Source organism: Lactuca saligna, chromosome 1, assembly GCF_052625555.1.
Source record: "Lactuca saligna cultivar CGN05327 chromosome 1, ASM5262555v1, whole genome shotgun sequence".
NCBI classification, from domain to species: Eukaryota; Viridiplantae; Streptophyta; class Magnoliopsida; order Asterales; family Asteraceae; genus Lactuca; species Lactuca saligna.
Window position 1 is genome coordinate 28143588 of NC_136417.1, and position 13893 is coordinate 28157480.

The window sequence follows — 13893 nt, forward strand, 5'->3', positions numbered from 1 at the left end:
GATTAGGAATTCTTGTAGATGGTTGGAAAAACCATAGGCTAGGTACATGACAGATGTGGAAGAACTGTGTATTGTAGTATGGTATGGATCCTATGGTTTTGGTAATTGGTAAGAGAGACGTTTTTAGATTCATTTAGGTTGGTGGGATGATGGTCGTATGTCTATAGGCCCACCAGATGCTAGGTAGGAATTTATATGGCTAAGATTGGGATTTGGCAAGAACGGTAAGGAATCATGAGCTCCGCATCCTAATGGTTGGTTGGTGTCACGATGTATCGTGAACCAGTGGAAGAATGATTCTCATGGGTGAAACTTGATGGTCAATTGTTGAGGCTCTTAGGTCTTGGATCGTTAGTCTTTTTGGCATGTTAAGGTGATAGTGCATTGATTAGGAGTCGAGTGACTCAGTGAGCAACCACCTTGGATCAGGTGGACAATAAGAGTTTGTTGGAGTGTTATTTGTGCATCATAAGTCTTTTACTGAATATTTGCTTTGTAAACCTTGTTTGCTTGTTGGGCATCTATTTGAAGCTTGGTTACCAATATGGAGTATCAGTTCTGAAATCCTGAGTCATGAAGTTCGTTGTAAATATTTTGAGACTTTTGTTAGGTGAGTATACACCTGATCTGACGAGGGATTTGGATACAACGTGGGATTCTTGACCATCTTTATACTCGTGGGAGTAGCTGGTCAGTGATAACGTGTCGAGAAATCAAGAGTGTATACAAGGTTTTTGGGCATAATTTACGGAATTTGGAATTTGGTGAAATTCACGATCATGGTGTTTTGAGTATTCTTCCTATATGATTGGGTGGTGTTCCTAGTCACGGGATTGAGGGTATGTGCGATGGTTGGATGATCATCAGCCCTAGGGGAGAATTGCAACATCCTATTTCGAAAAGTTCTTATTTCATGATTGTGGAAATTTAATGGATTAAATGGAGGCATTGGGCTTCGATGGAATGGAGCTTAGACTCTCTTGGAGGTGTATGATGTTGGATAAGTTATTTAAACCTTGGATAGTTCGACGAAAACTGATGGTAAAATGGAAGGGTTATGTTTCGTGATTCTTGCATAAATTAAGGATTTTAGTTTGCGATGTTTTTAGTCATAAATATCAATATAGAATTATAGAACTCGTCGATATCTTTCCATGTATAGCTTTAAAATCGTAGTATATGAATCCTACTTTAAGTTAATATCGTTACACTTAAAAATTCGTTTTTTTGATCTCGATTACCATGCACCTAAAAAGCTCACACAATCTTCAATATTTGAAAATTTAGAATATTATTCTTTGGAACATATAACAAACTTATTATACATTATAATCTCGATTACCATGCACCTAAAAAGCTCACACAATCTTCAATATTTGAAAATTTAGAATAATATTCTTTGGAACATATAACAAACTTAAAATACATACCTTTTACAATAATTTCACACAAGATTTTGTCTCACACAGTTTGTTTACAACTAAAAATAATAATTAAAAATGTTGTCGTACAAGATTGTTTATCGAAAAGTTTGCTTATCTTTTTATCTTTTCTGGAAATTGAAGGCTCTAATGCAGTAGGCAAAGATGAACCCGAAAAACAGAACCAGTCCAATATGCACTCCGGCGATGGCGGGCAGGAAATCATGCTTGTAACCAAAATACCGACGCAAGTAACCTTTCACTGTCTCACCACTCGTAAGCCTGTCGTCGAAGTCCCCAAACTGAGATATAACCATTCCGTAGAGGGTCCAGGCCAATGGGTTCCCCCAATAGTACCATCTCCACCACACCGGAATCCTCTGTAAAAACGGCAAAAGATCGTATTATATCAGAAGGTGCAAATGCAATTATTGAAGAGTTATAACGAATGTAAACAACAATGAGTAACTTACGGGTCTTGGAATGACGAATCCTGAAAAGACGTTGAAGAGTCCGTAAAACGAGGCAGCGATGATGGCAGCGATGTTGGCGTTTGGCGTAATGGCGACCGTCATCATACCGTAATATGTCATGTAGAGTAAAGAGCAGAACTGGAAGAACAAGTACCAGAAGAACTTGGCTGCTGTCCAGTCGAACCCAATCATGGCGTACACTATAATACTATACACTGCACTTTGTGCGAAAACGTATGGGATTTCAACCAGAACCTGCAAAAATTGTAAGAATGTAAGAATATCTGGATTTGAAAATGTAAGTCTCTGTACCGAAGAATTGTATGTGTAATGATGTTAGATTTAGTACGTACCTGAGCTAAGGCGTATGGCAAAGCAGAATACATTCCGGCAGCTCGTTCTCTGTAAAATACAGTGCGTTCGATATCTACAACTGGTTGCACCGCCGATGCGTTTTGGATAGCTAGGAAGAGGGTTGCCGCATAAATTGAACCTATTGCGTTAGTTAACTCCCGTTGGGTGTTCCTGAATATGTTTTGATCAAGATTAGTACAACGAAACATCGGATTAATTTCATAAGTTTAGGGAATTAGGGTTTTACTTTTTGCTACCGAGATCCCAGAACATGGTACCGAACATGACGGCGATGAAGGTGGTGAAGGCAAAACGAACAGCAGTGTAAGGAGGGTTTCTCCAGTAGGACAAACGTTGTTTCCATAAACAAGCCATACATTGAACAATGAACGACTGCGAGTATTGTGTCGGGAAATACAGATCGTTTGTTCCGGGACGTGGGACGCTTAATTCAGCGATAAGTGCTTTGTTTCTCCTGTAAAGATCCGAGTTGTGGTAGATTTCGGTGAAATCGACCCCTAAAGCCATTTCTTGTGCTGAAGCACTGACCTCCAACATCCATGTCGCAGGGTTATATCCGTCTTTTATCTTACTTATCCCATTAATATCCTCGAAATACTTGATCAGCTCACAAGAATGGCGACCCACAGGTCCCACGTATAATTCTTGTCCTCCTCGTTTCATTAAGAACAACTGCAATTAAACCGATTGTTTTTTTTTTTTTTTTTTTAAGTTATGAATAAATACCCAAATATAGTAGTCATTTGTAATAGCCAATTACGTGCACATGACTTTCTTTGTTACCTCATCAAAAGCTTCAAAGATATCAATGCTGGGTTGATGAATGGTGCAGACGACTGTTCTTCCTGTGTCCACGGTGTTCCTAACAGTTCTCATGACAATAGCAGCAGCACGAGCATCAAGCCCTGAAGTTGGCTCATCCATGAAGATTATAGACGGATTGGCTACAAGCTCAACAGCAATTGTCAACCGCTTTCTTTGTTCAGTCGATAGCCCATTGACACCTGGCAACCCGACCAACGCGTCTCTTAATGGGTTCAGCTCCACCAGATCCATAACCTCATCAACAAAACTCTGTGAACAACATCAAATTTTGCCATATGTAAACAAACGTGAATCTTTAAATGTCAAGACCAATATTGTGATGTACACGAACCTTTCGGGTTTGCTCGTCAACATCTGTAGCCAGCCTTAGCCAGGCAGAATAAAGCAAAGACTCGTAAACGGTAACTTGAGGCGAGTGGATGTCGTTTTGCTCACAGTAACCAGAAATTCGGGCAAAAGTTTCTTGTTTCTTTGGATACCCGGAAATCCTAACATCACCTTCAATATAACCACCAGTTTTTCTTCCAGCCAAAACATCCATCAGAGTTGTTTTTCCAGCACCACTGACTCCCATGAGAGCTGTAAGAACACCAGGTCGGAATGCTCCACTCACTCCTTTAAGCAGCAGTAATCTGTCTTCACTCACCCCTTGCTCTTTCATTTCCTACAACATTTATCATCATCATATGAATCACACTTGGAACAGATTTGGACTCTTTGCTTGCATAGTTTCTGTGTATCTCGAAATTAATTAATTACCTGTGGCATATCAACAGAGTATTTGACATCATTAAAGGTCATTGAATGTGGTTCAAACGGAAGAATCATCCCTTTCTTCTTGGTCTGAGTGGCATCATCTCCTGTTGTCATGGCTGACAATTCAACTTCTGTGTCATTATCAGCATGTGCTGCATTGGACTGACTTTTCCCGAATGCTGCAGGGTTTAAAAAATGTTACAAAATGAAGCATTTTTATTATAAATAGTACTCTCTGAAAATGGAAAATCAAAGATGGAGATACTCACGGCCAAGGATAGTCAGAGATAAAGCAAAACACAAGTTCAAGACAAGAATGAATCCCAACAAGGCCGCAATTGAAATCCAGTACCAATAAGCTTCCGCATAGAACCCTCCGGATGTGATAATAGTTTTTCCTAATGTGGTGCCATTCAATGGCTATAACACCAAAAGCATTCATAAAAATAAGCCTCATGATACATCCATATTTAACACATACAAATCATATTTCCTTGACTTACTGCTTTCCATTGATTCCCAAGAAATTCGTTCACTACAATTCCATTCATGGCGTACATCAGTGGGGATGACCAGTAACCCCACAACCACCATTTCTTTACATCCTCTTTAAAAAAAAAAAAAAAAAAAAAAAAACATGTTAGTTGACAATAATAAGCAGATCAATGGTCATTTCGGTGCGTTTGTTAAGTAATTATTACCTCTAACAATAACAAAGCCACCCAAAGCAAAGATTAAAAGTAGCGCGAACGAACCAAATGTGTTTGCAACAATCATATTTCGACCCAATGCTCCAATGAACCGAAACATTCCAGAAGACATCTGGTTAACAAGCAACAGAATAAGGTACTGCTTGAAGAATCTGCAAATTAAGCATATGCAAATCAGAAAATATGATTTTACAATATCTAATTGGTATTTTTTAAATGTAGTTACTTACCTTGCGATATTAGGATCGAACCCCACTACATAATATGTGAGAATCGTCCAAAGAGCAGCTTCGATAAAAGAAATGGGAATTTTGACGATCCAGGCGGGCAGAGCATAAGACCACGAAGGGTAAAATAGGTAGTCCCTTTGTTTGTAGTATACAGGAAGCTTTGCAATTGTCATTGATATTTCAGACAACCCATTAAACGTGATCATAATAATACCAAAGAAAAGAGCACCAACATATATCCCCCCATCTTCAGTAGTACGTCTATGCATCTCGGTTCGGAAAAACAGAGTCAAAGTGATGAACGACAACACAAGTAGCTGAAACAAAGCAAAACATCATAAAGTTTGTTAAAAATTTAAGCATTAGACAAACTTTTTAAGGCTGTTTTTGATGCTGATGATGTGAAAAGTATTTCCATCTTTCATATTTGTTGGTGGGACAAAAGATTTTAATTATTTGTCCTATATGATCCCAGTCCAATGCATGCGAAAAGCATCATAAGGCCGTTTATACTAACATATGGAACAAACAGGGGCCAAAAAGATGTTTTTTTAGCGAAATACTACACTCACTTGGAATAACTTGAAGATATAAATGAAAGAATTTCTCTTCATGAGCAATATTTCTCTATCGACACAAGCCTTCAAGAGCTCCTTTTTATTTAAACCGTATTTTTCGGTTGTAAGCGCGGCAGGGTGGCTTTTTGTTTTGTCATAAGCCGTTGTAATATCTTCTCTCATTTTCCTTCCAACATGAAACGATTCATACGCCTCAGCAAATTCTTTAGCTGTCACAAACCTATAAGGTTGCTCTCTTCTCATCCAGTATTGCTTTTGATCTTTCTTTGATGTCACCTGTAAACCAAATTTGTTAATAATTACTGAATACAAAAGATCATCATGGTTATAATTAAAATCATCATAATTCGGGTATGCTTACTTCCTGCAAGAAATCAGCAACCCCTTTCCTCTCGGGGCATTTGAATCCCAAAGATTCGAAAAACTCGAGCACATGTTCACGTGGGCCTTGATATACGATCTTCCCATCAGTCAGGAGGATGATGTCATCGAACAAGTCATATGTTTCGGGTGCTGGCTGAAGGAGAGAAATGACGGCTGTTCCTTCTAGAATGTGTAGCATCTGCTTAAGTGATTTCACGATTTGGAAAGTTGTAGAACTATCCAAACCAGTAGATATCTCGTCCATAAGAAGAACCTTTGATGGTCCCACAATCATTTCACCTGTTGTCACACGCTTCTTTTGGCCACCGGAAATACCCCTTACCATTTGATCCCCTACCATCGTATCAGCACAGATGTCCAACCCCAATAACTGTAACATATAATGTTTTATATTAGATCATGAAATGAGGGTAGTGGAGTACTATAAGTCCTAATTCTTTTTTGTTTGCATGTATTTATCATTGTGAGCTCACGTTTCATATCTAACATCCCATTTACCTCATTCGTATGTGGTATGTGGGTATTGTTGTTAGATCTCGACCGTTTTCATTCCCATTTTGTTATATGTAATTAAAGTATTGTGTATATTATCATTACCTTGAGAGTATAATCTGTTACCACACTAGCTTCTTGTCCTGCTACTGCTGCAGCCTAAATAGTAAGAAAAAAATCATAAGATTTCGGTAGTTTTCTCAATAAAAGATATTGTTGGAAACACGTTATTTACCTTCATGTAGATATCGATGTCAGGATCGGGTTTAATATTTGCGTCTTTTTCTCTTCTTGACAACTCTGCCAACATCTCTGTAATTCATATGATAAAACATTATTAACCTTTCGTGAAAAATGATTTATTTTAATTCATATATTGGAACACCATGGAAAATGAAACTAACCGTAACGTGATCCAACCCCTTGGCATCGTGCAGAGAAAGCCAAAGTTTCTCTTACTGTCATTTCTCCAATATGAACATCGTTTTGACTGATATAGGCAGCCGTTCTTTCGGGTACAAACTCGTGCAATTCATGCCCATTGTACGTCACCTTTCCCGAGTTCTGCATTTATACATTGCAACTTTAGGATAAAATAGAAGTCTCAAATTGGTACTTCTAGAGAAGACCCATCGAGAGGGTCAAAAGAGTAAAACTTAAAAATTAATCTAAAAGTAGAAAGGATCAACATATTCAAATAATTACAACCTACTAAACCTTTCATTTAAAAACATGATTATTATTTTAATAATATATATTCTAGTTAGTTGTATAATTTTAAACAATACACAAAAGGAATTAGCGAGCCAAGCCAAATTGGTTGGACCCATGTTGACCAGTGTAAGGCTTTCCGGTATACCGAGCACGAGGCTCGTCGTCGTGGTTGCTCGTTGTCGTGGAGGATTGTGGTCACCACCACATTTGACCGCAAACTCTTCCTCTCTTCCATCTTTCTCCTTCTCTGTCTTCTTTCTCGCTTTGACCACAATCTTCTCTAGTGCACACTATCTAGGTTGTAAGGGGAAGAGTAGTTGTTGTGACGTAGAGGTGGAAGAAGATCGTGGTAGTGAAGACCATTACGAATGACCTTATAAATTACCCACTTTAACATTTTACAAAAGGAGTTGACTTTTTTGACCAACGAAGTCCCGAAATTATTTGGACTCTAAATTTTGAGTTTTAATTCGTTTTGCCCCTTATGACTTCCTATAGACGGTTAATCGGTTTCCTGCCTATGCGACATCCTAAATTAGACACCGAACTTCTAATCATGCAATATTAGACCACAAACTCTGAAATTTTAATTTTTTTTGTTAAAACGAAACTTGATTTAAGTTTCTTTATTGTTTTTTAATAGTTTTAGTATTAATGTAAGTTTACACAGAAACTAATAAATTATGTAAGCATGTAAATCTATTTATTATAATTTAATAACAAACAACTTATATCAACTGAAAATATATATTGTTGTTCTTATCATGTATAACCTTATTTTATATATATATATATATATATATATATATATATATATATATATATATATATATATATATATATATATATATATATATATATATATATAGGTTCTATGGAAAATAAGAAACCCTAAAAATCATAAAAAGGCATAAAAAAAATACTTAGAGATCACAAATCCTTTATTCTTTAAAACCGCACCTTTTTATATAAATTCGCTGAATTTAAAAAAAAAACCAAAAAATACTTAAATAAATAAATAAAATAAAATAAAATAAAAAATACAAAAAAAATCGTTTTTTAGTTTTTTTACCGAATTTATAAAAAAAGCTGCGATTTAAAAGAATATAAAGTAAAAAAAAGATTTGTGATCTCTAAGTATTTTTTTATGTATTTTTATGATTTTTAGGGTTTCGTTAGGGTTTTGTGTGTATATATATATATATATATATATATATATATATATATATATATATATATATATATATATATATATATATATATATATATATATATATTGAAGTTATAAATTTTTTAATTTAGTTTAATCAAAATAAAAAAAATTAGAAAAATCATAAATAACCAAAATTATATAAAAATAGAAAAAAAAAAAAAAAAAAACTTAAACGCTAAAATTATAATATACTCTAATATATTCATAAACTTCACATTTTTTGAAAAATATCATAAAAATTATCAAAATAAAAGAAAAATAAATTAATAAAACTAAAAAAATGAAAAAAAAAAACAAACAAAATAAAATAAAACTTACAACAATTTAGCTTTGACTAAAAAAAAATTTTAAAAGAAATTCAAAAACAAGTTTATTTTTAATAAAATAAATAAATAAATATAAATAATTAAAATTAAATTTCGGTGTCTAATTTAGTATGATCATAAGTCCATGGTCTAGTTTAAGATGTCACGTTGGTAGGTGAATCGGGTGACCGGCTACAAGAGGTCTTAAGGGGTAAAACGAGTCAAAACTTAGACTTCATAGTCTAGTTTAACGTGATCACGTGATCAGATCTTTTAGTGATTAAATCAGATTAATTTTAAGACTTAGATAGTCAAAAAAGTCTTTTAAAAAACAATTCAATGACTATTTTACCACCTCTTTTTTCTCAAGGGATTAAAGGACTAAAAGTTGCCGAAAGTGTTTGCAAATGCTTATAATTCTCGATCATTTTGTCAATATCTTATTAATTAATACTTAATTATGTAATCATATTTAATCTATTAATTGTTTATAGAATCCAAGAAAATAGACAAAAACATGTTTGTCATTTCTCTTTTTGGAACGGCAGGAGACAAAAAATAAAATGTTTGTTAGTCAAACTAATCCAACCCAATCCATTTTGCGATGTTACCACCAACCTGACTAATCAACACATTTTGACACCTTGAGGATTGAAAGATTACCTTAAGCTCCTTTGCAAGCTTCCCACCCAAGGCTAACAAGAGTGTTGTCTTCCCCGAGCTTGGAGGACCCAAAAGTAATGTCATTCTACAAACACATGTACATCAAATTTGAGTACAAAAAATGGATCTTGATACTAATAAAGCAATCAAAATGTAGTTATAATAATGGATGATTCTGTTTTCTTTGTTCTAATCTCACCTGCTAGGTTTAACAACACCACTAACATCATCAAGGATAGTTATATGCTTTTTCGAATTCGGAAGTAGATGGAACATGCTCAAGAACCCCTATAGAACATAAACATAAACCAGAATTATGTAAGATTTTGAAATTTGTAGAAAGTATTTGTGCATTTTGAGTGTAGGAATAATAGTTTACAATCTGGTTTTAACTTTGCAAAAGTTTCGTTTAGGGTAATACGGACAAAGCTGGTTAAAATTACGGTCCATATTAACATGAACTTTTTTGTGTAAAGTTCAATCCTTTTCTAGGCGATTTTCAATATTACTGACCAAATTAAAAATTCGATAAAATTCGTTGTTATTTTTTATTTACAGTTAACGTGTAAATAAAATGTATATTAAATTTGGAAAACTACATTAAAAAAATGAAACATTTTTTTTTTGATTCGTGTTGCTTACCTCAAAAAAATCAATGTGAAAGTTAATGAAACTTGGTAAAGCTCTGCTGCCTGTGTTAACATCTGCCTCCACGGTCAAATGTTCAAATTTGACTTCAATTGTTGGCAAATCAATCCCAACCCTATAATATTATATATCAAAATTAGTTTAGTAGTTATTTATAATATTTTAAATATTAGAAGAATAGAAGTCACAAGATGAAAAAGGCGAAATAACAATTGAGGCACCGGAAACTAAGCTATAGGAATGAAAAGAATAATAATCATAAAAGTACGAATGAAAAATTATTCATACATACTTTTTTTTTTTTTTGTAACCATCACGTTTTATATAATTTTACGTTACAACCTTTTAATATATATATATATATATATATATATATATATATATATATATATATATATATATATATATATATATATATATATATATATATATATCCCCAAATTAAAATAATTGAACAATAGAGTACAAAGAAATCATATGAACAGTCAATAATACACCCATCTCAAACATCCTTTTAAATTATACGATTGATCATTTGATTTTAATTTTTGGAATGAATAGTCCATAACACACCCATGTCAAACGTCCTTTTAAATTATATGACTGATCCTTTGTTTTCAATTTTTGGAATATAATAGCTAATATATATTTATAAAAACAAAGTCTTTATTGCATGTTACGGTCAAGATTAACTATTAATACATCAACGGTTCAAATAACTTCACGAATCAATTTAACTAGAGATATACACGGTGAACATTTCAAAGTCAACTAACCCTATATTTTCAAGATTGGATTGTATCTTATAATATTTTTATAATCATAACTTTATAAAAGTAATTAATAAATTTATTGTTGCGGTTCAAAAGAAAAAAAAAAGAACCCACCCCATTTACCACTTAAAAGTTCATTATCTTTGACTGAACTTAATTTTGATCCATTTATCTACAATAGTTGATTTATGCTGTATTTTAATGTGTTTATCAAATGAATGAAATAAAATAGGACAAATTGTCTCAATTAAATTATTAAATTTATAATTTTGTTGTAAGTTTACAAATCGATTTATTTGCTTTAAGTGTTTTATGTTTATCACTTATTAACTAGACAAAAAATTAAAAATTAATGTGGCTTTTACATATATTAATAGCTTAGAAACATTTTTCTTACTCAATTTCCATTATTTCTTATTCTTTTTTTTTAGATCACTATAATTTTGCTCAATGGCTTCTTAAGGTCGTTTAAATAGTTAACCATCTAAGAATGGTATAACCGTGTAAGCAAGACAAAAAAAAATTTAAAAAAATCCTTGAGTTGATGTTAATGTGGACAACCTTTCTTGCTTTGATACACCACTTTAGGTTGATGAACCACTTAAGCGAGTTTGGCAAACCATTGTATAAAATTATGATGCTCTAAGAAAATAATAATAATAATAATAAAAGGAAGGTGAGTACAAATCTATTTAGGGGTTCAATTTAACTCAAAATGTTGCTAACTAGATCATATGTGAAAATCACATTTTCTGTTTGTCTAATCAATATATGAGAAACATGAAACACCTTAAGCAAATCAATTGATTAGTTAAATTTGCAATAAAGTTATAAACTTAATGACTTAATTGAGAAGAAAAATAAACATGATATTAAAATCAAAATTTTATACAAATTTAATATCTTTTATTCAATTTATCCAAATAAATACACATATGTTAGTTAAAAAGACAAAAGTGGAAAGCAACTCAAACGTACGTACATAAAAATGGCTACCACCTTATATTGTTGTAGTAGAAGTAGATTATGATATCAATACTACAATTTTTCTAATTATATTCACAAGTTAATCCTTTCGCCAACCAAAATACATACAGATGCTTTAATTCCTTCTCGGCTATATTTATTTCAACCAAAATTATCATATTTAGACCAATATTTATAATTTTTTGAAAAAAAAAAAACAATTAGAAACGTATTAGACTGTTGAACTCATGTCGACTTTTTTTTTTTTTTTTTTTTTTTTGATAAAGAGATCGAGCGTTACCGGTCAATTCTGTGCCTGAGCTTCAACAAGAACTTCTCATTATCTTCATCAGCCACTCTCACTAGTCTGTCAAGCAAATGTTGTCTCTGTTCAAATCCAAGATCATTGACATCAACTTCATTAGAAGGTCCTGTTGATCCAAACAGCAAACCTTTCCTTAAACGATCAAAAGTCGGTAGCTTCTCAAGTGAAGCCCATTTAAGAGCCTCTTCATCATCTTCTTCACGAGAAGATCTCGAAAACACATCCATGCCAGAATTCCTCCATACAGAAGTACTTCCAGATCTCAAACTCGATGTTCTTCCACTCGTTGCCCTTAAACTCGCTAACCTTATACTACTACTAGCTTTATATATATCACCCCCGTCCATTTCCACCACGAAATCAACTAACCCCAATCAAAACCCCTCAACTTTTGCAAAAAACGACACAATATGTTTAGCCCTTTGAAAGAAAAAAAGCTAAGAATCTTTGTGGGTGTTTCAAGAAATCCTTGAATCACCTCAAAATCAATAAGGGTATTGAGCTTTCAAATTCCTCAAAAACGACTGAAATCGAAATGGGTATAGAGAAATCGTGGAGAAAAGAATGGACTTATCTGAAATGAAAATGGCGGTTTAGTGTTTTTACAGTCGGGTGTTGGAAGAACTGTTTGGAGGCTTGATTATGGATGCAAAGAAATAAAAGGCTTGTTTGTATATTTATAAGGGAACGCGAAATGGTGTACATGAGAATCAACTCATTAAGTTGTATTAAATAAAGCTAATCTCGTGATCGGCAATATCATATGAGGTATAAATGTCTAGCCAATATTTACAAGTCACAACATATTCAAAAGGCAACATCAAAATAGTAAAAAAAATCAAAATGACCATATTTTTACATTGTTGTACCCTTTATAATCCATAGAAAATTTTAAGCACTTTTTTTTGTCATTTTATTTTGTTTAAAATCTTTTTTATTAAACATATTTTTTCTTTTTCTTTCTTTTTTTTGTCTTTTTTTTACCGTTTTGTTGTCTTTTATCTTTTTAATAGTTTGAATGATAAAAATAACACAAAGATACTCTTAATGAAAAAATAACACAAACGTAGTATGAATGAAAAAAAATAATGTATGAATAGTTCGAACGGAAAAATAACACAGAGATAATCGGAACTGAAAACAATGCAAAGATGGTTAGAACGAAAAAAAATAACACACTAATAGTTTAAATGAAAATAAAAATAATCTGAACGAAAACATATTTATAATAATAATAATAATAATTATTATTATTTATTTATTTATTAAAAATAATGAAAAAAAACAAAAAAAATATATAAAAATAAATAGTTAAAACAAAAATAGTTCAAACGAAAAAAATATTATGTGTTTATTAAAAATACTAAAAACAAAAAAATAACAAAAAAAATAGTAAAAAAAAAAAAAAGAGAGAGAGAGAGGGTAGAAACTAGAAGGAGAAATTTGAGGGGTGCATAAATGAAAAAAACCATTATATAATTTATTATAAATTGAGAAATAGTCTTAATGGTTTTGTCGGATTCTTAGGTTTAGTTCAAAATTTAAAAACTTAATAGATTATGTCCTCGTGCTTTTTGAATATTGCAATAATGACCATTCTAATTAACTCCATCATAAATTAAACATTAACTCTAAGTAAAATGATCAATATACCCCTTATTTTGTATTCTATGTTATTTTTTATAAGTTACAGTTTTCGACCCTATGGTTTGTCCCAATTCATATTTTTTGTCCAACATTTGGAATTTTGATGGGACCCATCATTGTGGATTTAATAAACAGCGGCGATCCTTAAGACATATCACGTTTATTTAAGTCGTCAAACACAATCTCATTCCCCTCACATGAAGGGCATTTTTGTCAATTTGCTTTTGCGTTTTACGTTGCCGCCATCCTCTTAATTACATTAGTATCCATCATTATTATACTCTAATGTACCTACTCAAGCATCCTAATAAACCTCATTATCCTTCCTTCTTCCTCATTTGTTCGTTAGGGTTACTTTGTCCAAACATTGAGAATGGGTCCAACATTATGGAGTG

General features: G+C 32.6%; 1 protein-coding gene across 1 annotated transcript; it reads right to left on the reverse strand.

The window, feature by feature from the left end:
• Positions 1 to 1358: 1358 nt before the first annotated feature.
• Positions 1359 to 12516, reverse strand: LOC145030064 (pleiotropic drug resistance protein 1-like). The gene is made up of 20 exons (XM_078978495.1): positions 11828 to 12516; positions 9782 to 9902; positions 9339 to 9427; positions 9140 to 9224; positions 6649 to 6808; positions 6480 to 6556; positions 6350 to 6403; positions 5730 to 6122; positions 5363 to 5644; positions 4791 to 5107; positions 4552 to 4712; positions 4354 to 4457; positions 4120 to 4270; positions 3854 to 4029; positions 3426 to 3758; positions 3053 to 3343; positions 2496 to 2941; positions 2248 to 2419; positions 1895 to 2149; positions 1359 to 1801 (listed from the first exon to the last, which is right to left on the reverse strand). The coding sequence occupies exons 1-20, from the start codon at positions 12196 to 12198 to the stop codon at positions 1544 to 1546; spliced, it is 4296 nt and encodes a 1431-aa protein (XP_078834621.1). The 5' UTR covers positions 12199 to 12516; the 3' UTR covers positions 1359 to 1543.
• Positions 12517 to 13893: the final 1377 nt, after the last annotated feature.

What these genes read in the sequence shown, in the direction of transcription:
- LOC145030064 (XM_078978495.1), bottom strand. Translation starts at nt 12,198, where the DNA reads ATGGACGGGGGTGATATATATAAAGCTAGTAGTAGTATAAGGTTAGCG. An exon ending in ATCTCTGACTATCCTTGGCC is followed by an intron (nt 4,030 to 4,119) that starts GTGAGTATCTCC and finishes TAAACCCTGCAG; the next exon opens with CATTCGGGAAAAGTCAGTCC. An exon ending in ACTCTGTTGATATGCCACAG is followed by an intron (nt 3,759 to 3,853) that starts GTAATTAATTAA and finishes TAAATGTTGTAG; the next exon opens with GAAATGAAAGAGCAAGGGGT.